This window comes from Coffea arabica, chromosome 3e (genome assembly GCF_036785885.1).
Source record: "Coffea arabica cultivar ET-39 chromosome 3e, Coffea Arabica ET-39 HiFi, whole genome shotgun sequence".
Taxonomy (NCBI): domain Eukaryota; kingdom Viridiplantae; phylum Streptophyta; class Magnoliopsida; order Gentianales; family Rubiaceae; genus Coffea; species Coffea arabica.
This window is the reverse complement of record NC_092315.1, coordinates 7,477,608-7,502,194: the sequence shown is the minus strand read 5'-3', so window position 1 is coordinate 7,502,194 and position 24,587 is coordinate 7,477,608. Positions and strand designations below refer to the sequence as shown.

At 31.2% G+C, this 24,587-nt stretch overlaps 3 protein-coding genes across 3 annotated transcripts; 2 read left to right on the top strand and 1 right to left on the bottom strand.

Moving 5' to 3' along the window:
* Positions 1-1,095: 1,095 nt before the first annotated feature.
* Positions 1,096-2,901, bottom strand: LOC140038622 (uncharacterized). The gene is made up of 4 exons (XM_072083993.1): positions 2,634-2,901; positions 1,895-1,941; positions 1,556-1,671; positions 1,096-1,470 (listed from the first exon to the last, which is right to left on the bottom strand). The coding sequence occupies exons 1-4, from the start codon at positions 2,708-2,710 to the stop codon at positions 1,366-1,368; spliced, it is 345 nt and encodes a 114-aa protein (XP_071940094.1). The 5' UTR covers positions 2,711-2,901; the 3' UTR covers positions 1,096-1,365.
* Positions 2,902-13,675: 10,774 nt separating this feature from the next.
* LOC113737256 (uncharacterized) lies at positions 13,676-14,515 on the top strand. The gene has a single exon (XM_027264509.1). It carries the CDS (start codon positions 13,676-13,678, stop codon positions 14,513-14,515), a length of 840 nt encoding a protein of 279 aa, XP_027120310.1.
* Positions 14,516-22,105: 7,590 nt separating this feature from the next.
* On the top strand, positions 22,106-22,597 carry LOC113737255 (B3 domain-containing protein At5g26805). Its single transcript, XM_027264508.1, has one exon. It carries the CDS (start codon positions 22,106-22,108, stop codon positions 22,595-22,597), a length of 492 nt encoding a protein of 163 aa, XP_027120309.1.
* The last annotated feature ends 1,990 nt before the right edge of the window (positions 22,598-24,587 follow it).

The following is a 24,587-nucleotide window of genomic DNA, read 5'->3' as shown; positions in this document are numbered from 1 at the left end:
TACAAATGTTTAGCATTGTTTTGCAAGTCTATGTTCCTAAATACCAATCCTTGACCTTTAGCATCAATAATCTTCTTTTAAATCAACCAATACTTCTTCCATGATCACCAATGCCCCACCAAAAGCTGGCAAATCTCCTCTTGACATATTTGCATAGGCTCTTGGACTACCAGAAGCATGACATTGTGTAAGAGGATACAACCATAAATGAAGCAACACAGAGTTTCCTAATGGGCATGTTCAACTCAAATGAAGAGGACTTGGCAGATTTCTATACAGCAAGTTGGATTGATATAGAATTTTTTGCTAAAATATTCAAGCAGAACTGAACACTAGTTCTTGCACTGTATTCATAATTTGAGATAGACTAGCAGAAATATACCGTGCTTGCGCACGGTGAAGAATTTATGTAATGCCCACAATGAAATTTGGTAACCAGCGGATTGCAATTATAAACTAACGATATGGAGAACATTTGTAGGCAAAATAATTTGGTGTAATTAATAGAATTAAAGAACATTTATTACAATTCATATATTTACATATTATTTGGCTTTCTACAGGTGAAAACTTTTTTGAGTTTGGATATGATGTCATGGTAATAAAGGTCACGTTTCAAAGTCACGAAATTACATAGGCTCGACTCCTCACACTATCAGTTACCAATTTGGTCAACATGTATGGAAGGACTTTTTATACACACACTTGTTGATTTTAATGTATTTCATGTTTTGGTGTGTGTCATGTAATTGTGAGCATCTATTGGAACACCTTAACTTAATTTTTTTATTAACGCATTTTTTTGTTTGATAGCTTTCTTGGTTTATGCTACAATATATTTGAATTGTATCATAGTCATATTAAGTATACCGTTCTTAATAAAAGGCATAAGTTTAAAGATAAGATGTTATTTTGGTTTTTTCAAGAAGCCTCGTAAAATTGCATATTATATGAGAATAATGAAGCGTTGAAAGTTGAAGTTGTAGATTTATTCAAAGCTTTTTACAAAAAATCAAGCACGGTCCTGAATGGTTGAAAATAATTCTGCAGCATGTTGTCGATAAATTGCTAAGTTAAATTGATATGGAAAAAGAATGGACAATAAAAGCTGGCATTCATATGTTTATTGAACATATAAGAAGAACAACGTTTCTTGCAGAATAAATTTAAAAGAAAGGTCTAAGTTCTACCGGTTGGTGCATCAGAGAAGATGTAGAACTTATTGTACCAAGGGAATAGTTTTTCGACTCCATGTTTGTTGAAGATTAGGATAGTATAGCAGGACTTTGATTTAGGGATAAATACTAAAGCGTCGTCAAATTGTAGTTGATGCGCAAACTTAAATGTGTTCCAATTATTTGTAAACTATCTCTGACGCATTCCAAGAGTGACTGTCTTGTTTCCAGTTCTCAGGGTGATCAGAGGAGTTTTGTCACCATGCATGAAGAAGAATACAAACTTGGGCACTTTCTGTTGTTCATCGATAAAAAAAAAATTATTAGTGGGAAAGAAAATAATGAATGATAAAATAAAACAGGATATAGCCAGAGCTCACAAAATTATGCTGGTTTTGCTGAGTGAAGATGTCATAGAATGATAGCCCATCAGAGATGTCTTGAATGAAATTCAGTTTCATTGCTGATGCTACTTTCTGGCACAGCATTCTTTGTTCTGTATTTCATACACAAAAAAGTTAAGTGTACGAAGGTGAGAAATAAAACAAGAAATATGGTTATTTTTTTAAGTGTTTAAGCATGAGAAAACAAACTTTTTAGGATAATATACGAAAAATGGAGAAAAAAAGTAGCTAATAAGCGTTTGATCAAAGGAGAAGAACAAAGATGAATGAACTATTAAAGATAATGCTTCAATTCCAATAAAAAAAAGCAAGTACCTTTTGCCGCAGCAAGAAAAATAAGCAGCAGCTCGTAGTCAGCAAAACTTGGAGGAAATTAAGAGGGCCATGCAAAAATGGATAATAGGAAAATGTCATTGTCAGATAGGAATAAATACAAAAAATAAAGAATGACAATAAATGCCACTAAACTGCAAAGCGTAGAAACAATAGCAGTAAATAAATGAATATGACCAAGAAAGCACACGAAGCATACAAGCGCGGGAGAAAAAACAGGAGAAAAGAGTCTCTAACAAAAGCAAAAGCAATGTTTCAGTAGGAAAGCTGAAAAAAAAAAACAGAGGTAGCAAAAAAATTGGGCAAAATGAAAGTGAAAAATCGAACTTCAAACAATAAGAGACAACAATGCAATGAGAATGAAAAATGATAGAACAAAGAGAATCATAAAACAAAAAAAATGCAAAAGGAATATTAATAATAGTGACAGGTAAAAAAAAAGCAGTAAGCATGGGAAGTAGAAGAATATGAAAAACAAAATAATGGAAGGGGAAAAAATATAAAGACTATTACAAAAACAGGGGGAGGGAAAATAGAGCATCACTTACAATAGATGTAATAGCAGACAGCAGAAAACACCAATAACAGTGAATAAAGAAAGACGCACAACGAAACAGAGGGAAGGAAAAGCTCAAGGAAGAAGAAGCGGAAGCAATACATAAAATGAAGCAACAAAACAAAAGCAAGCTGAAATGCAAGGGAAAGAAATTTACATGATTACCTGTCTTCTATTCGGTGCATGAAAACCCGGGAAAGCATGTTTAAAGATGTGCAAATCTTGCATGGAGACGCCAACATTTAATGAATTGCAGATTGTGTAGGGTGAGAGGTGAATCCACCGACCAATAGAAAGATTGGGCAAGGCGGCTGCTTATTTTGTATAGCAGGGGGATTAGAAGATGGGCGGTGCAGGGGCATGATGATGACGAAGGAGCAAAAGACAGCAACCCACTTAAGATGTCATTTCCAACACACGGGCCACGTGAGTTCCGCATGAGAAGGACGAAAGACCAGCAAACAATTGAAGTACCATTCCCACTTTATATATAAAGTTCTTTAGTATACAATACTTCCAAAGTTAATAACGATAGTCAGTTAGAAATTTTGTGAACTACCATAAACATAATCACCAAAATACAGAAAATGCATATGATTTAGAATCTAGTCGACCCCTTATATTTTAAGAGTAAATCTTATATACACTAACAGTGTATACACTATCACCGTTTGATTCATGATATATGTGCAAAAGTTAAATTTCAAATTTAAATTTTGTATAGTTAATATTCATCCAACACTGATAGTATATACACTGTCAGTGTAGGAAAGATTAATCTATATTTTTAATGATTAATTTGTAGGACTTTAAGGTAGAAGTTTAAAATTCAAATTCTACATCACCACTTCTAAAAATTTATCTCGATTGTCTGGTTTATTGCTAGCATATCCAAAATCTAACAATCTGCCCACTAATTTGAGAGATTGGGTTGGATCAATTAGGTGTTGGATTAATTGGGTGTTGGGTGAAAAAGACTCGAATGAGTTTTGGGCGATTTGGATTTTTACTGGGTACTCATTAATCCAAATACTAATATCCACTAACTTAAGATGCAATTCTTCTTATATTTCACCTCATATAAAATGACATTAGCCCCGTATATCATCTAGTTTTTTTTTTTTTTTTTTTTTTTGGATTTTCCAACATCTCCGGGTCTTTCCTATTATTGAGTGTGAATATATATCCTTCCCTAGATAGAAGTAAGACAATAGGCTTAACAGAAATTCAATAGTTTGAATGGCCATCTGAGTCACTGTCTGGAAAGAGCATGGCCACGTTAATGTTAAAAAAATTTGTAATGCATGGTTATGCTTGAAAACACAAATGTAAATATAGCAACACAGACGCAAAGAAAGAGAGCCAGCTAGGACAACACCTTACAATCAAGCAAGATAGAATATTTTAGGATATACCATTGAAACAAGAAAGATATCATTTACATAATTGTTATTGCATTTAGTGTTCCATTATTTGCATGCAAGCTTACGAAGGATGGCAACCCAAGTTTTTTCAGGAACTTGCATTCAAGGCATCTGTGTAGAGTTGACGACAAGCCTCAAGGAGTCGACAGAGTTATATTCAGAATTGGTTTGAAGATTAAAATGAATGCTTGAATTTGGCTTGTGTTTGAATTTTTTTTTTTAAAGAAACTAATCGAATTTGACTTGAAATTTCAGACATATGTTCATGGAAAGGTTAGTTTGGCTTATTAAAGTATCGAGTTCACGTACATACAATCAAAGTTTGGCTTGACTTGAAATTTTATTTTGTAATATATAGAGATTTTCACCCTGATTTGTTGCTTTTTTTGTCCCTTAATTTTTGCTCTTTGATATTCAAGAAATATATTAGATAAATTAAGGATGTAATTAAAATCAACTATACCTATTCAAGAGATAAGAGTATTATATGCTTATTATTTTAGAAGACAAGCAATATATTGGAAGGAAATAAGTGGAGTTGAGGAAGAAAACTATAGGTATATTTTTATAAAATTTACTTGCTTGCTCCTGAACATATTGAGTCGGATAACATGAAAATCGTGATTGGTTCATTCAAACTATTGGTTTTCTGAACAAACAAGTTGAACAAGGCTAGTTTGAGTCGAGTTCAAGCTGAATACCAAGGTGTTTGGTTCAATTTACAGCCCTACATCTGTGCATCCACCCACATTGTATTTTCCAACTATTTCACACCCTTTTATTTAAATCATTGCCAAAAAAATTTTCCTCACTGTGATAACTTCCTACGGATATGGTCGTCTATTGTCTATCACCAATTAAGTATGTTTAATATTCATGTCATGCTTTTTCTGTTACATGAGATAGGTGCATTTAGACTCTTAATGTGGCATACCAGATCATCTCTCATAATTTGGTGATTCCTTTGATTGCATTTTACATGATTTTATTTGCTTTTGAAAAAGAAATTTCTGCTCTTAATTTGTCCATCCAAGTAGTTTAAAAAGTTAGTATATGTGTGTCTGTATGTATGAAAGTTTTTTGTTTTCTAGGTAATAGTATGTAGGAAAGTATGTTAGTGTGTGTTTTAGTTTATCCATGTGCATAAAAATGCTGTGTTTCTATCCGAAGAGGTTAAAAAGTGAGTATGTGTTTGTATGTGTGAAAGTGTTTAGTGGGTGAAAATATATTTATGTATGTGAAAAAAACTTTTTGTGTGCATACAATGTCCGTGAGAGAGTATTATATATCAAAATATATGAAATAAATACGTTGATTCATATTTGGACCATGGCCACGGCTTTGAGTTGACCAATATGACCCAACCTAATATCAATCCAATAATTAGGCAGATTAGATATAACTCATTTAAATGAAAATCTAACATCAACCCGTTCAAAAATAGCCTAACTTGTCCAATTGCCAAGTCTAGTCTGGTTTAATCTTCGTCAACTTTAATGGCACCTGGACAATCTTTCTTCATCAATTTTATATCTAGTCCCATGTCACTTCTAATCTTTGTAATTCCAACCAGTGTTTTGTCAACCCAGCCATCAGAAAAGCTTCAAAAAATCGTGGTCATTCAAGTCTAGCTAGGGAAGCCCATTTATCACTAGGACCGTTGGCAAGGAATGTTCTTGCATCTCTTTTTTCTTAAAAGTCAATTTACACTTATTTACAACTACTATTAAAGTGTGCAAGTTCAACAGAACCATCAGGATCCAAAAAGTGCTAAACCACCTTCAAACTAGATGGGTGCATGGTGCACTCGCTAAATCTAAATCCTACAAAAGCCACATGAGTGACAAGTATGCGAGGCAAGGATTGAATCCTTAGTCTCTCACGCGCAATGCACTTGAGTGCCGTGATCACAAACTAAAGCAATGATTTTTGAGTCTTTCAAACATCAAATGCATGCATCTACAATAGCAAGCTATATTGCCATTTGTTCTCTGTCCACCATAATGATAAAGCCACATATTGTGGTAGAAGCTGATGAAATGATGGAGAAGTGGGAGAACCCTTTACAAGTCTTGAAGGCTAGGGCTCTAGTAAGCCCTTCTTTCGTGCTACTACTCCCTCAAAAGTAAATGCCACCTCCGCCTCCGAAAAAAATATTACTAATGTCTAGAGTTTGAATGTGTATGCCACAATCTTTTAGATACTTGTGCATTATTTGTAACCTTTTCCCATGGTGAATTTGTATTTCATCTTGCGTATCACTATCATATACATAAATTTTTTGGATATGAATTTCGAAGATCAGACTGTACATTACTATCATACGTGTGTTTGTGTGTATATTATCTATGATTCAGACTATAGATTTGGAATGTGAAATTAACATAAGTATAATCCTACAAAATCGAGAAACAAACATAATGCTATAAATTAGGAAATGTTTCTATTGAACCTGTTGCTTTATTTATTTATTTTTACCATCGACTAGAATTTAACATTTCCTCATATGTAACATATGCTAATCCATTTTAAGAGCAATGATGTACTGCTTTTACATCAACTGAGTAATTGTTCTACTTTTATTTGATACAACTTTTGTATTGTTTTAACTTAACATTTGTCCACATGAAAAGAAATTCTAATAGCTATGCATGAAGTTATTTCTAAAAATAATGAACTTTGACCTCATTCTTAAGAGGTTTTGTGGTAGTTTACAAAAACGCCTTTTTCATTCTCTTCTAGAAAAAAGCAACTTTATTTTTGACATATGCTTTCATCCTTGCCATACCATGCTTTATGTCTTACTAAATTTTATGGTTTTAGTGGACGACAAAAAAGTTGATTACTGTTCTGACAATAAACTAAGAAAAAAATTATGAAATCTAATTTTGAAGTTATAATAAGTTGTACAAAACTAATGACAATATTGTAAATATTAATAAAAGAAATAACAGATTGGAGTATGACATGAATTCTCAATATGAAAGTTTGGATTCCGATTTGAAAACGTAGCAATTACCTTGATAAAACTACCTTAACATTATTGTGACATAGTAAATGTAAGGAAATTATCAATGTTCCCGATAAATGAACATTGTAGTTTATTATGTTTATATCTTGAAAGTCAAATAAAGATGGAAATAATAAAATTAATGTAAACTCATTACAACTGATAAGATATTCAATTAAAAATTTTTTACACAAAGTTAAACAAAAAATAAAGAAAAAAGTTTCATAAAAGTTTAGTTTGCTTGGTTTTATCCTAAAGGAAAGGAACAAAGTGATGAACTAGTTTTTTTATCTCTATCCTGCATTTGACTCGAAGATAAATTTATTTGAAAAATAATTTTTTAATTGTATAAAAGTTACAAGTGTTTAACAATCATTGGTTCATTGACTAAAAAAAGTTGGCTTTGACTATATCTTTTTTTTAAATGTTTGTTACAAATGCAATAACCTTATATGGAAAAGAAATAAATGTAAAACAGATTTCTATCAATGCCTACTAAGCAATTTAATGGTTCATTGATATTCGAGTCAAATTTCCACAGTCTATCTAGGCACCGCACTGCCTTAGTACAGCGTAAAAGCAGCTTTTCTTGCTCTATTCTTTGATCCAAATTCTCCCAAAGAAAAACAGACAAAAAGGAGAGAGAAGAAAGTTTTTTCTGAAAATGGTGAAAGATATCTTTTACCATTTTCTAGAAACAAAAGAGAAAGAGGAAGAAAATAGAAGAAGTGGTTTTCAACTTGGCCGTGCCCTATGGGAACTTGTGGAGAGAAACAATCATTCTCCACAACTCCTATACCTATTCCCATGGGAAATCAAGAAAGTGATCACTGCCCATGATCTAGAGTGTCAAATTGGGTTGGAATTAAATCCTAATCAAGTGAAAGAATTCCTCCTTGTGCACTGGGATAGTGAAACCAAAAATCTTATGATCAATGGAGAAAAATCCCTTTTTAAATGCTTGATTTGGGCAGTAAAACTGAGTACCAAATGTTCTTTACAAAAGTGGCCAAACAGAGACATGTATTTGATCCTAGGAAGTTGGTTTAGGGAGTTTGTGGCTAGCAGAAACTTGACTTCTGGAATGACCATTGGACTGTATTATCTAGGGCCATTCGTGTATCGGTTTTGGACAAGTTCATTTGAATATTGGAAGTGAAAGATCAATTGGTGTTTCTGACGGGCTTTTTGTATCACTGCAAGTTTAATTCCGAATTTACACCCGTTGGACTGCAAGTATACAGGTCGCAATTGTAGTACAAGATGTGTATCGGGTCGATCCCACGAGGAGCAATTAAAACAATTATTAGATACTAATTTACTCTATTATTTAGACTTACAATTAATTTGAGCAGAAACTTCAGATTTTAATTCAACTACAAAAATTCTTAAATAGATAAATGCAATTTCACAATAGGAGTAGAATTCACTAAATATTAAGATCTAGGGATGTAGATTCCACTTATGACTCAAAAGATCTAAAATGAATTAATTCAACACTTGTTACTGCTCTTGTTTAACCAAGGATTCATTTCCAGAAATACTAAAATCACATTCTCATGATAATAATGGGTTAAAACAGATTAGTTTTTCCTAATCTCTTGGTAAATACTAAATCTGTTCTTATTCACACATGAAATGCAGATTTCATCCACTTGAATGTATTTCTATTCTCATGAATATACAACTCAAGTTCTACTTGTGTCATTCCATTATTTTTACCATTTCTCAATGAGTAAAAACAACTATAAACCTGCTATTGGTGATCAAGCAACAACAAGTAATCCAACATACACAAGTAGATAAGTTAATACAAGACATAACAAGCATAAATCACAATCACTTCATATCATTTGGCCATAAGCTTCATCTACTCCCTAGATAAAGGAAATTAGCTACTCATGAATGATGAAACACTCATAACTTCATTAATGTAAATCATCAGGAATTACAAATACAAACAGAGTAAAGAAAGTCTTAGCCAAGATATGGTAAAGCCTTCCAAAAATCTCCTTTGTCTTGAACTAAGATGATTACAAGATGAAACCTCAATTGCCCCTTGCAAGTACCTAGCTAGAGAGAATATGTTTTTCTGTAAGAAGCTAAGCTACGAATGGTTCCCAGATCTCTCCCCATATCTCTGCATAAAAAACACTCAAATGCTCCATTTTTCCAAGTCAAATTCTATCCTTTGATTCCCAAATCTCCACTTTGTTAGCATAGTCAAAAACCAATATTTTTGACTTGAAAATAAGCCACTTTTCTTGCCCTTTTGTCTTCTGAAGCATGTGCACCGAATTCCCTTGCATCTTATAGCTGGAAAGTGGTATGAACACAAGAGAATTGGCTGAGTCAAATTGCAGAATTTCGGCTATAAAACGCGCCTACACAAAACGCGGTTACAAGTCACGTTTTGTGTACTCGCGTATTCACTTTGGCCTTATTTAATCTGCGATTTTCTCTATCATAAAGGCCAAACTAGCTTTTGTGCAAAACACAAAAGTTGTAGCCCTTTGCGTTAGCTTTCCAATGATTCAAGAATCATCCAAATCGGAGCTTTGTAGCCTGAGATATGATAGAAATACTGTCACCTGTTCAAACCTCTGTTTTAACTTCCGACCACAGGGTGCAGCTTCTGTATTCCAGCTTTTTGTCCATGAAGATGGCAGAACTGGATTTCGATGTCTTCATACAAATTGTAGATCTCTTTCTTAGCTTTAAAATGGTATAAAGATCACCTCAATCCGATAAGTGTAGCTCCAGATATGATCAAAATACTGAAGAGTGTCAAAACTGACTTGTATTTGCATTTCCTCACTTGAACGTTTTTCACTTCATTCTTCTTGTTGCCACTTGAATTCATCACCAAATCTCTATTTTTTACCTCATTTGACATCCTTTGGTGATTGAATCATCATTCCTGCATAAAAATGAAGTTTTTACCATTAAAATCAATAGAAATGCAATATTATCCACTTTTACCAAAAATATATAATTTTACCAAAAACCTCTTTATTTTAATTATAAAACTAAATAATCAACTCAAAATTAACTAATAAAATGCACTTAAAAATACGTAAAATAAACTCTTATCAGTTTCTATCTTTCTTTTTTCTTTTTGTTTTTGGGTTTGGAAAGGAAAGGGGGGAGTAAAAGTCTAAATGTTGTTTTTCTTTTTTCTTTTTTCTGTTCAGGGTTGAGGAGTGGTGTTGGCAAAATGTTATATTGTAATGATATATTTTTTGGCTTTGCATTTCAACAAAGTTTCCATTGAAACCATTTAAGTTCATATATCTGTTTAGCAGTTTTGTTTCTTCTATATATTCTAAACCAAAAAGCTGAAGACTTGCCCAAATTACAGTATTCTATGTCAACATTACTATGAGTTTAAGCCATTAAAAATCACTAAAACTGATTTTTGTAAAAACTTTTACAAGAATTCTATTGCCCTAATATGTTCATTTTATTTTTGATGTTTGAGTATCTACATATTTATAATGAAAATATAAATTCGTATTCGAAAATTTTATAAAACAACAAATAGAAAAAAAATGACCCTAGGTGAGAGGAGTAATTAATCTTCTAGTACCTAAAAGTCAAAATTTTGATAGCAATAGAACTTTCAGGTCAGAAAAATATGACGAATGTTGAAGTATTAGCACAATTTCATCTTAGTTTTGATTCAAAATTTAACCCACTAATCATGACGCATTAGGTTTAGGGTTTTGTCCTCTGTTGGCATATTAGACAATTATTCTAAAAAATTAGGTTCACTACATTAATTGTACATGTCAAAGTTGAGTACTGAGAAAGCCAATAAATCATAGAGCCGTGATTTCAAGAAACTATCTGTTTTTCTTTATAGCTTGTATGATCCATGTCAAGTAAAAATTTGGTGATTAATTAGCTACTTCAATAGACCTTGTTCAATCTCATCTTACAATGAATGATTCACAATTGCTTTCATGATTCTATTTGTTAGTTATGTGAGAAGAGTGACTTTCGAAGAGATATTCATTGTGTATGGCTATGTGGGAATGTAACTGTGTTGCTGTGTTTGAGGCTGAAAAATTTGTTAAAGATGCAAAGGAATTAATGTTTGGTTAGAGATGGTTTTAATATCTCATAGAAGCTTCAAACCTCTATGCAGCAGTAAAAAATTCCCATCAATAGGTTGCTGTACAATTAAGAGATTAGTTGCTAAATTGTGGATTTTCTTCCTTGATAAGGGTTCTTTCCTTGTGTACTTGATAAGGGTTCTTTCAGTCACATTTGTTTGATAATTTTGAAATATAAAGAAAAGAAAAAGAAAAATCCCATTTGTAAATCAAACAATTAATTACAAATTACCTTATAAATCGTTTGAGTTGTGAGTTTAACCATCCATGGGTGGCAAAAACTTTTAGTTAATCATTAGGGAATCATTTTTTTTTTGAAATAAATAAGGAAAATTAGGGGGAAGGACTTACTTATGTTATGCAAATAAATAAGAACTTTTTAAATTTTTTGAATGACTTTTTCTTTGCGAGAAAGAACCCATTTGAGAATCTAGTTAGGAAGTTCTTGAATAAGACAAGTATCTTACAATTTGAGTATCGATATACACTAATACATATATTACATTTTAGATTTGTGCATTTTCATTAAGAAAAATAAAAAGATTACAAATTGCATCTACCATCCAAAAGTAAATTGGGACAAAATATTTCTTTACAATTCTAAAAGAAAACATCAAATACTAGATTTCAAGAATGAGTATGGTGGGATTTGAGAAGGCATACATAAGGTAAAATCAATGCTTCACTGCGATAACTGAAAACAATCTCCACTTGACCATCATAGATATTTTTTCACCTGCAAGGAAAAAAATTAGTTTGCCTTTTTTACAAAAGCAACAAAAGTTAATTTTTAGAAATATAAGTATTTCTTATTATATGAAAAACAAACACTGACATTTATATTCAAAAATAAGTTGAACACGCTCATAAAAACAATGGTTTAATTTCTAGAGATGATGAACATGTTGATCATATTTAGTTATGTAGTTCAACTAATAGTTATTTTTTTAATCAAAGGCTATGAATATTGAATAAGGTTTTTTTTAAAATATTAATAATAACTATCTAGATGTATGACTCATGAAGTAATTTTACTCAAGTTAGTACTTTTTCACGTGATATAAAATAAATTTTGGATTTAGGAAGCACTATTTGTGACAAGAGATGAAGACAAAATTTTTATTTATGACTTTGATGATATTATTTTGTAAATTTTGTAAATATGAAATTATAGTCTTTATGATTTAAACACATATATGATAAATATAAAGACACAAGCTACTGTTAATGTTTGACTATCAAACAACTTCGGGAAAAGGTTAAAAAAAACCTTTGGAAGAAGCTTTTAGATTTACATGTGACCATCTTTGAATTCAAACTTGATTTTCAAATACAATCAATTAAAGAAAAATGAAAAGCACAAAATTATTTTAAGAAAAGTTGACAATTTTGGAAATAATTTTAGTACCTAAAAGTTGTTAGATTTGGGAATCATATTCACATGCAAATCACACCACTTTAAAAAAGAAATTCAAAAAAAATAATATAAAAATGTCACAAGATTTGATTGTGTTTACCCTAAAGGAAAGGCGTAAAATGATGAATCACATGTTATTCTATCTTTCCATTTAACTTGCAGATCTACTTATGTGAAAATTAGTCTGTTAAACACGTATAGAGTCCTTGTTTTTAACAATTAATGCTTACTTTTGATCTTTTTTTTTTTTGAAATAGTTGTTAAAGTAATAGGCTTATATGAAAAAGAAATAAAAAGCAAAACAAATTCCATTTGCACTTAAACAAAATTAATGGCTTATTTATTTTAGAGTCATATTATTATGATTTATTAATGGATTTCACCATCCTAGTACAATATAAAAGTGTCACAAGATTTACTTGTGTTTACCCCAAAGAAAAGGCGTAAAACGATGAATCACATGTTATTCTATCTTTCCATTTAACTTGCAGATCTACTTATGTGAAAATTAGTCTGTTAAACACGTATAGACTCCTTGTTCTTAACAATCAATGCTTCCTTTTGATCTTTTTTTTTTTTTGAAATAGTTGTCAAGGTAATAGGCTTATATGAAAGAGGGAATCTGGATAGAAACACAACCCCCGCCCACGGCTTCTTGGTGCTGGAAAAGTATCCACAAGGGGGGAAAGTTATTGCAACAAGGGCTATGGAAACGGGTGGGAGATGGTAGAACAGTGAGGATTTGGGAGGATTAGTGACCTGGATCGACCAATGGTTGTGTATCAACTCCAAGACCAACAAGCTGCCCACTCGTATATGTCCATGAATTAATTGAGGATGGGAGGTGGAAATCTGATCTCCTGCAGCTGTGGTTTAGGAGTGAAGACATCACTCTCATCTCCAGCATCCCTCTTAGTATTTTTGGCAGGATAGACAGGTTTTATTGGCAGTATAGCCAATCTGGAAGTTACACAGTAAAGACTGGCTATGCTGTCGCAAAAGGGACAGTTGCCGACATGAGGAGCAAAACGGCACATGAACCTGAAACGAGTTGGGAAATTAGGAAACATACGGTATGGAAAAGGCTGTGGAGTTTGAATATCAAGCTGAAACTAAAACACTTCCTATGGAGATGCCTACAAAATGCCTTGCCTGCAAATGAAACACTTTTTAAGAGGATAGGATAGGGAAGTAACATATGTTCCTGCTGTGGTGACAATGCTGAAACCATTGAACATATGTTATTCTTTTGCCCAACTGCCAAAGTGGTATGGAAACTTGCTCCAGTGAAATGGGACGGGATAGCTGAACTACAAGGCAACTTTTGGAACTGGTGGGTTGCTGTGATGCAATCAGCAAATGAGGCGCATGGCCTGGACAGAATCCAGCTTACGGTTAGCATTTTATGGCAAGTGTGGAAGGCTAGAAACAAAATGACTTTCCAAGCTGAGAGGGGGAATGCAAAACTGATTGTCGACAAAGCTCACAGTGAATGGCTTGAGTATGAAGCTTGCAATGAAACCAATGGAAGACCAGCTACACCAGCAGAGGAGAATGGGCAATCAAAACAGAAATGGGAACCACCTAAAGAAGGGGTGATAAGGATAAACACGGATGCGGCATTCTCAGCTAAGATGGTCCGGACAGGCCTGGGGATCATTGCGCGGAATTGGCGTGGAAAGATAGTGAAAGCTAAAGGCATCGGGACACGGAGGAGAGGAGTACCAGCAATCGAGGAAGCAATGGCAATAAGGAGTGCGTTGGAAATGGCCACAAATGCAGGATGGACTACAATAGAGGTCCAATCTGATTGCAAATGTGTGGTAAGCCTAATCAACTCAAGCAATAGACAGGATTGTAAGCTGCAAACGATCCTGGATGACATTGAAGACTTGAAGAAGAACTTTGACTGTTGTGTGTTTTTGTTTATTCCCAGGACTGCTAATACTTGTAGCCATGCTTTGGATCAATTTGCAGTTAAGTCCGTTAGGATAATTGAATGGGAGGGATCATTCTCATCTTGGTTATCAGAACTAGCTAGGAAAGATATGGGGTTAGTTACCCCGTTTTGTAATTAACTCTTGTAATTTCAAGTGTTAATATATATAAAATTGGTATCGTTTGTTTTAAAAAAAAAAAAAAGGCTTATATGGAAAAGAAATAAAAAGCAAAAAAAAAAAAAAATCCATTTGCACCTAGACGAAATTAATGGCTTATTTATTTTAGAGTCATATTATTACAATCTCTTAATGGATTTTACTATCCTAGTACAATATAAAGGGAGCAGACTTACTTCAATTTTTTGTCCATAAACAAAATTCAGCCCAAAGAAGAAAAAAGTAGTATATCCATCCTCTATTTTCAAACGATGGGGAAAGATGTCTATTACCATTTTCTAGAAACAAAAGAGTGAGAGGATGAAAACAATAGGTATCATAGTCTTGACTTTCACCTTTATGAATTTGAAGTTGTTGAAGAAAATGATCGTACCTCACAACTCTTGTATTTATTTCCAAAGGAAATTACAAAGCGATCACACCCCAAAACCTGGAATCTCAATTTGGCATTGAATTAAACGCCGGACAAGTTAAAGAGCACCTTCTAACACACTAGAATTTTGAGACTAAATAACGTATATTTCATGGAGAACAAGTTCCTCTTCTGATCCTTGATTTGGACACGAAAATTGAGTATCCACTATTTTTCAAGAAATAGTCTGATCGTGAAAAATACATGATACATGGTGATGGGTTAATGGAGTTTTATGGCCAATAGAAATTTAACTGTGGGTATGATCATTGGAATATATTAGCACAATAAGTCAAGAATTCTTGGTCTATCGATCTTGGATAACTAATTGATATTGAAAGTGTGACGCCAAATAGTATTTTATTAATCTATAAATTTGCCCAAACAATATTTGACCACAAACTAATATGCAAGTGACAAATATATTATTCTGTAATAAAATATCTCATGAGTTGTATGCAAAAAGTTGTAAAACATCTAAATTTTTGTTTCTATATCCATTTATTTGTCATGATACTGCTAACGAATGTTAGCTAGAAAGCCATAGATTAGCTTGAGTCACAATATTCACAAACAACATTATTATTAGTTTGAACTTTTAAGAATGCTCATTGATCTTTCAAGTATTCTTACCATATATGCTCTATAGTGATGGAAAGCTTATTAATCTATTATGGTGTAAACTGTCGATATTTGCTACATGAAGTAATTTGAGTTGTGTTCATCGTACTTTAGTTCACCAACAATCTACTTAGTGATGCAAAATTTCTTATCATTTTATAAAAGATAGATATTCTTGTTCTAAACTTTGTTATGCAAAAATAAAATGATGACATGTAGTCTTATTCTAATGTTTATTAACCATAAAAGGGAAAAAGTTAAAGTAATTATAGATCTCAATCATCTTATGGTATCAAAACTTTAATAAACTGATGACAGTAAATAATTTTGAGTTTGGGATGAACTTTATTAACATTCTATAATGTGCAATAATTTTGAAAGATTAAGCAATGAATCATTGTAATATGGCATAAATAGAATGTTTGCATTTAAGAACTTGTTCACCATAGAGGTTTATTGAAGTAAAAAAATTATACAAATTAAATAAAGGTTTCATTATCGTAGGAGTATGAAGCTAAAGATGAGATAGTCCCCTAGAGATATCAAATTAGTTTTAACATTACATTGACCCAAAAAAAAAAAGAATTTGATGATAGTTACTATATGTATTAGTGGTAAAATGGCAAGCAATGCATTCTCAATAACTCATAAAAGGAAACAACACATTTGAGAAAAATTGAAAAGATGGAATGTTTAGTTTTTGAACGAATTTCCTGTAAATACTTATGTGATATTTTCTTTTTTTTTTTGTTTCACATAAAGATTAAATAATTGGATTCAAATACTAAACTCAAGCGTTTTTATTGATAGTTCGAGTGAACACAATTTAATAAAGGTTAAATTAACCAAGTCCAAATGTACCTTAAGGTTAATTTTAGGTTGCCTACAACATTGAAAATAGATGTAGTGGAGTTTCTTTTTTTCTACTTAATAACTAAAATTTATAAAGTATAGTGGTAAATTAAGGATAAAATTATCTTTGGCAAAAAAAGGGGACTATATACATTAAAAAAATCCACTAAAAAGGTATGACATTGTTTAAAGGTCAATCACATAATAAAATGTTGATATCAATATGTAGGGTGAATAATGCCTTAATAATAATATTTTAGTTCCTTCACAATGAAAAGTCATCTGGAAAATTAGTAAGAAGGCGTTTTTTATAATTAAATTAATGAAGAGAGTACAAGTTTGAATTATTATAAATATCATCTTAATAATTTTTATACAATATGTTATGTTCAATGTGCAGAAAAGTCAAGCAAATGAAATTTATATTAAATAATCCAAAATTATACTCTTTCATAATTATATATCTAAGAAAGTCTAGTTTACAAATTTTTAGAGCGAGAAACTATAATTTTCAGAGCGAAGAACTATAATTGAAAAGTTCATATCATAATATTTTCTCTTTGCTATCTTTGATACTTGAGAAAAGATGACTAATTAGGAAATATATCATGGACCCAACACCATCTGCAATCTTTTAGGTACTTGTACATTATTTGTAGACTTTCCTCATAGTGAATTTGCATTTCATCTTGTGTATATACATATTTTTCAGGATATGAATTTCGAAGATCATATTATAGATTACTATCTTATGCATGTTTGTGTGTATACTATTTATGACTTAGGCTAAAACCAGATTTGGAATGTGAACTTAATATAAGTATAATCCTACAAAATCAAGAAACATGCATAAAGCTAGAAATCCGGAAAATGTTTCTATTGGAGTTGTTGCTTTGATTGATAAACAATGATGTACTATTATTGCATCAAGTAATTGCTCTACTTTTATTTGATACAACTTCTATAATGTTTTAACTTAACATTTCGTCCACATGAAGAAGAATTCTATAGTTATGCATGAACTTATTTCGAAGAATAGCAAACTTTAGCCTCATCCTTAAGAGGTTTTGTGGTTTTTTTTGTGGGAGTTAGTTTGTAGAAAACCTTTTCATTCTCTTTTAGAGAAAAACTACTTCATTTTTGACATACACTTCCATCCTTGTGATACCATGCTTTATCTCTTACTAAATTTTATGGTTTTAGTGAACGACGAAGAAGTTCATTAATTTGTGTTTAAAATACTTATTTTGTAGCACTATTCTGACAATCAATAAAGAACAAGAATTGTGAAACCTAATAAGTTGTACAAAACTAATGACAATCTTTTAAATATTAATAACAGAAATAGCAAATTGGATTATGACATAAATTCTCAATATGAAAGTTTGGATTTTGATTTGAAAACATAGCAATTACCCTAGTGTTTTGAAAGTTATAATATTAGGATAAAACTACCTTAACATTATCGTGACATAGTAAATATAAGGAAATTATCAATGCACTCGATAGATGAACATTGTAGTTTATTATGTTCGTATCTTGAAAGTCAAATAAAGATGAAAATAATAGAACTAAAGTAAACTTGTAGCGCCTAATATGGTATTCAATTAAAAAAAAAGAAGGTTGCATAAAGTTAAACAAAATATAAAGAAAAAGTATCATAAAAGTTTAGTTTGCTTGTTTTTATCCTAAAGGAAGGAAAAAAGTGATGAACCAGTTTTTCAACTCTATCTTGCAATTGACTTGAAGAAAAATTTATTTGAAAAATAACTTGTTAATCATGTAAAAATAACACATGTTTAACAATCAATGGTTCTTTGACTAGAAAAAAGTTTCTTTGGCTATATCTCTTTTACAAATGGTTGTTATAAATGCAATAGGCTTATATGGAAAAGAAATAAATGTAAAACAGATTTCCATCCATGGTTGTTACAAATGCAATACCCTTATATGGAAAAGAAATAAATGTTAAATGGATTTTCATCAATGCCTACCAAACAGTTTAATGGTTCATTGATGTTTGAGTCAAATTTTCAAAGTCTATCAAGGCATCACACCCCTTAGTACAGCATAAAAATAGCTATCCTTACTCTATTATTTGCTCCAAATCTTCCCAAAGCAAAAAGAAAAATAAAAAGAAAAAATTGAGAGAAGAAATTATTTTCTGAAAATGGTGAAAGAAATATTTTACCATTTTATGGAAACAAAAGAGAAAGTGGAAGAAAATCGAAGAAGTGGTCCTCAACTTGGCCATGCCCAATGGGAACATCTGGAGAGAAACAACTATTCTCTACAATTCCTATACCTATTCCCATTGCGAATCAAAAAAGCAATCACAACCCACGACCTAGAGTGCCAAATTGGATTGGAGTTAAATCCTAAACAAGTGAAAGAATTCCTTCTCATGCACTAGGATAGTGAAACCAAAAACCATATGATCAATGGATTAAAAAATCCCTATCCAAATGCTTGATTTGGACACTAGAACTAATACCAAGTGGTCTTCACAAAGTGACTAAATCGTGACATATATTTGATCATAGGAAGTTGGCTTAAATAGTTTGTCACTAACAAAAACTTGATTTTTGGAATGACCATTGGACTATATTGGGATAAGAAATCCCAAACCTTTCGTGTATCGGTTTTGGAGAAGTTCATTTGAGTAGTGGAAAGTGAAAGACTAACTGGTGTTTCTTTCTTTCTTTGTTTTTCTTTTGTTCTTGGGTTTGGAAAGGAAAATGAGGAGTCAAAGTCTAAATGTAGTTTCCCTTTTTTTTCTTTGATCTTTTTTCTTTTCAAGGGTAGGGAAAATGTTATGTTGTAATGAAATATCTGTTGACTTTGCATCTGAACAAAGTTTTTATTGAAACCACTTAGGTTTTTGTATCTATTTATGTAATTTTGATTCTTCTATTTATACTAAGTCAAAAAGCCAAAGCCCTGCGCAAGTCACAGTATTTGAGGTCGATCTTACAACCAATTTAAGCCATTAAGAATTATTAAACTTAGTTTTTGTAAAAACTTTTACAAGAATTCTATTGGGCTAATATGTCATCTTATTTTTGATGATCGACTATTTACATATTTATAATGAAGATATAAATTCCTATTGTAAAATTTTATAAAAAAAAATGAAAAAAAGGAAGAAAAACCTAGGTGGGAGGAGTAATTAATCTTCTATTATGTAAAAGTCAAAATTTTGACAGCAATAGAACTTTCAAGTTGGAAAACTATGATGAATGTTGAAGTATTAGCACAAATTCTTCTTAGTCTTCATTCAAAATTTAACCATCTAATCATGATGCATTAGGCTCAAGGTCTTGTCCTCTATTGGCGTTTTAGATAGTTATACTAAAAAATTAGGTTCACTATGTTGTGTATTTCAGAATTGAGTATTGAAAATTTCAAAAAATCATAGAGTTGTAATTTCAAGAAACCATCTATTTTTCTTTATAGTTTCTGTGATCCATGCCAAGTAAAAACTTGGTGATTAACTAGCTGGTTCGATAGACTTTGTTCAATCTCATCCCACAATAGATGATTCACAATTGCTCTCATGATTCTGTTTGTTAGTTATGTGAGAAGAATGACTTTCAAAGAGATATTCATTATGTATGGCTATGTGGGAATATAAGTGTATTGCTGTATTTGTGGCCAACCAAATTGTTAAAGATGCAAGGGGGATTAATGTCTAGTTAGTGGGGGTTTTACAATCTCATGAGAAGGTTCAAACTTTTATGCAACACTAAAATATTCCCAAAATACTGTCAATAGGTTACTGCTCAATTAGGAGATTAGTTGCTGAATTGTTGATTTTCTTCCTAATCTTGTGTACTTGATGGGGTTCTTTCCTTCACATTTGTTTGATTATTTTGAGATATAAAGAAAAGAAAAGGAAAAACCATTTGTAAATCAAACAACTAATTACAAATTACCTTATAAATTATTTGAGTTGTGAGTTTAACCATCTATGGGTGGCAAAAACTTTTAGTTAAATATTGAAGAATCAACTAACAAGAGCACAAGATATAATTCTTTTTCCCAAATAAATGATGAAAATTATGGGGAAGGACTTACTTATGTTATGCAAATAAATAAGAATTTTTTTTCAATTTTTTCCATGAAGTTCTTGAATAAGAAAAGTCTCTTACAACTCGAGTATCGATATACACTAATACTTATATAACATTTTAGATTTGTTTATCTTTGCTAAGAAAAATAAAAAGATTACAAATTGCATCTACCATTCAAAAGTAAATTGGGACAAAATATTTCTTTACAGTTCTGAAAGAAAACATCAAATACTAGATTTAAAAAATGAGTATGGTGGGATTTGAGAAGGCACACGTAAGTAAAAATCAATGCTTTCCCTGCATAATTGAAAACAATCTCAATTTGACTATTATAGACCTTGAAGGAAAAAACATTTGTTTGCCTCTTTTTACAAAAACAAAAAATTTAATTTTTAGAAGTACAATTATATCTTATTATATGAAAGACAAATATTGACATTTATATTCAAAAAATTAGTAGGTTGAACATGCTTACAAAAACAACGATTTAAATTCTAAAGACGATGAACTTGTTGTTCATATATAGTTATGTAGTTCAACTATTAGTTTGTTTTTGAATCAAAGACTATGAATATTGAATAAGGTTTTTTTGAAAATATTAATAATAACTATCTAGATGTATGAGTCATTAAGTAATTTTACTCAAGCTAGTACTTTTCCACATGATATAAAATAAATTTTGGACCTAATTGTGATATGGGGAAAAGATAGAATTTTTATATATGACTTTGATAACATTATTTTGTAACTAAGAAATTATAGTCTTTATGATTGAAGCATATATATGATAAATATAAGGACACAAGCTAGTGTTAGTGTTTGACTGTCAAACATATTTGCATGTAACCATCTTTGAATTCAAACTTGATTTTCAAGTACAAGTGATTGAAGAAAAATAAAAGCACAAAATTATTTTAACAAAAGTAGTACAGCTGATTAGAAATCATAAGGAATAACATTATGATAAAACAATCTTAACAATTGTTCAATACAATATAAGGAAGCATCTAGCTAGATAGATGTGTAATTTACATTTTTTGCTCCATTTATATGGTGAAATGGGTATATTTATAGAAATAGTGCAGCTTAAGTTAACTTGGTTTTGCTTTTGAAAATGGTTACACATAAAAGTCTAAAGAAAGGAATTGAAATAAATAATATAAAAATGTCACAAGATTTACTTGTGTTTGCCTCAAAGAAAAGGCGTACAAATGATGAACCACCTATTATTCTATCTTTCCATTTAACTTGAAGATCCACATACTTAAAGATTAGTCTATTAAAGACACTATTAAAGACATATAGACTCCTTATTCTCTACAATCAATGCTTATTTGATTTTGGTCATTTTCTTCTTTGAAATGGTTGTTAAGGTGATAGGCTTATATGGGAAAGAAATAAAAGCGAAATAGAATTTCATTTGTGCCTACACAAAATTAATGGCTTATTTATTTTGGAGTCATATTATCACAATCTTAATGGACTTCATCACTCTAACACATTATAAAAGCAGCATACTTCTTTCAATTTTCTCTGCATAAACAAAATTCAGTCCTAAGAGGAAAAAGTAGTATTTCCATCCTCCATTTTCAAATGACAGGGAAAGAAGTTTATTATCATTTTTTGGAAACAAAAGAGCGAGAGGATGAAAGCAATAGGCATCATAATCTCGACTTTCGCCTTTATGAATTTGAAGTTGTGGAGAAAAATGATCGTAGCCCACAACTCCTGTATTTATTCCCATGGGAAATTATAAAAGAGATCACACCCCAAGATCTGGAACTTCAATTTGGCATTGAATTAAATGCTATGCAAGTGAGAGAGCACCTTCTTACGCACTGGAATTTCGAGGATAAACAGCGTATACTTCGTGGGGAGCAGGTTCCTCTTCTGATGCTTGATATGGATACTCAAACTGAGTATCCACTATTTTTCAAGAAATGGTCTGATCGTGAAAGATATATGATACATGGTTATGCATTACTGGAGTTTGTGGCAAATAGAAATTTAACCGTGGGTATGACCATCGGAATGTATTGGCACAATAAGTCAAGAATCCTTCGTTTATCGATCTTGGACAACTAATTGATATTGAAAGTGTGATACCAAATAGTATTTTTATCAGTTAATAGATCTGCCTAAACAATGTTTTGATCATAGGCTAATATCCAAGTGGCAGATATATTATTTTGTAATGAAATATCTCATGAGTTGTATGAAAAAAGTTGTGAAATGTCTAAATTCTTGTTTCTATTTCCATTTATTTGTCATGAAACTACTAATGAATGTTAGATAGAAAGCCATAGATTTGCTTGAATCACAATATTCACATTCAACATTATTATTAGTTTGACCTTTTAAGAATGCTCGTTGATCCTTCAAGTATTCTTACCATGTATGCTCTATAGTGATGGAAAACTTATTAATCTATTATAGCGTAAATTGTCGATATTTGCCACATGAAATAATTTGAGTTGTGTCCATCGTACTTTAGTTCATAAACGACCTACCTAGTGATGAAATTTTCTTATCACTTTATAAAAGATAGATATTATTGTTCTAAACTTTGTTAAACAAAAATAAAGTGATGACACATAGTCATATTCTAACATTTATTAACCAAAACAACGGAAAACTTGAAATAATTATAAATCTTAATCATCTTATGGTATCAAAGGTTTAACAAACAGATGGCACTAATTTCGAGTTTGGGATGAATTTCATTAACATTTGAAGCTTGCAATGTGCAATAATATCGAAAGACTAAGCACTGAATCGTTGTAATATGGCATATATAGTAAGTTTGCATTTAATTGAGCATTTATGTAATAAAATATTGATATCAGCATATAGGATGAATAACGCCTTAATAATGTTTTAGTTCCTTCATAAAAAAAGTCATCTGGAAAATTAGTAAGAAAACATTCTTGGTTATCAAATTAATGAAGAGAATATTAGTTTGGAATATTATAAACATCATCTTAATAATTTTTGTACAATATGTTATGTTTAACATGTAGAAAATTTAAGCAAATGAAATTTATATTAAATAATATAAAATTACACACTTTCATAAAATATATATATGTGTGTGTGTGTGTGTGGAAGAAAGCCCAATTTTCAAATTTTCAAATCGAAGAACTACAATTGAAAAGTGTAAATCGCAATATTTTCTTTTTGCTATTCTTGATACTTGAAAAGAGATGACTAATTAGGAAATGCGTCATGAATCCAACAACATTTTCCATACCCTAACTTTTTAAAGAAATGACTCATTAGCAAAATTAAACTAATATTTCACAAAATTAGATAAACTAGATTTTAGTTTTTCTTTTCAATCTTGTTTTCCTTGCGGTTGAATTAAAGATGCAACCATGTATTTAATGTCAAATTCATATATTGGAAAGTGGATAGCCATAACGAATGATCATGATCACTTGTTTCCCATCTTCACATATAGTTAGAAAAGTAATAAATATACCTAGATAATACAAGTAAAATGAAGTCAAAAGTAACATAAGAATAAAATAAATAACAAGTCATCGAATCTTCGTTTTTCCATTTTGGACAGTGACTAGGTTCAAATATGTAAATTTTAACTCTTCTTTGACTTTCGTAATATCTGTAATTAGGCTAAAAAGCAACCATATTAACTTTCTCCCTTCTCCTAGATGTCACCCGGCTTCCTTCTTGTACCTCAGTTACTTATTAATAAAAGAACGGGGCAAAATTTTCTTTTATTTAACCTTTATGCATGCATTTAAGGTTCTTCAAATCCTCATATTATACGAGTTGTTTAACTTGATTATTTGACTATCATGGAAGTCAGTGCCTATGATGATCATAGTGACACAAGGTATATGATCTAGTCTTTAGTTTGAATGGTAAAAAGTTAAAAAGAATAGAATAAAGTTTATGCGTGTATGAGTAATATAATGAGAACGAACTATATTACATCTGCTCTATTAGTTACTATGGAAACTTATGTAATTCAACCTATTTGATCAATGTAAGAAGTAGAATTCTAAGGATAAGTCTCAACGAATATAAATTTTGCAAATTTACTAGTCCTCTA

What these genes read in the sequence shown, in the direction of transcription:
- LOC140038622 (XM_072083993.1), bottom strand. Translation starts at nt 2,710, where the DNA reads ATGTTGGCGTCTCCATGCAAGATTTGCACATCTTTAAACATGCTTTCC. An exon ending in TTTTCTTGCTGCGGCAAAAG is followed by an intron (nt 1,672 to 1,894) that starts GTACTTGCTTTT and finishes TATGAAATACAG; the next exon opens with AACAAAGAATGCTGTGCCAG. An exon ending in AGCAAAACCAGCATAATTTT is followed by an intron (nt 1,471 to 1,555) that starts GTGAGCTCTGGC and finishes GATGAACAACAG; the next exon opens with AAAGTGCCCAAGTTTGTATT.
- LOC113737256 (XM_027264509.1), top strand. Translation starts at nt 13,676, where the DNA reads ATGTTATTCTTTTGCCCAACTGCCAAAGTGGTATGGAAACTTGCTCCA.
- LOC113737255 (XM_027264508.1), top strand. Translation starts at nt 22,106, where the DNA reads ATGACAGGGAAAGAAGTTTATTATCATTTTTTGGAAACAAAAGAGCGA.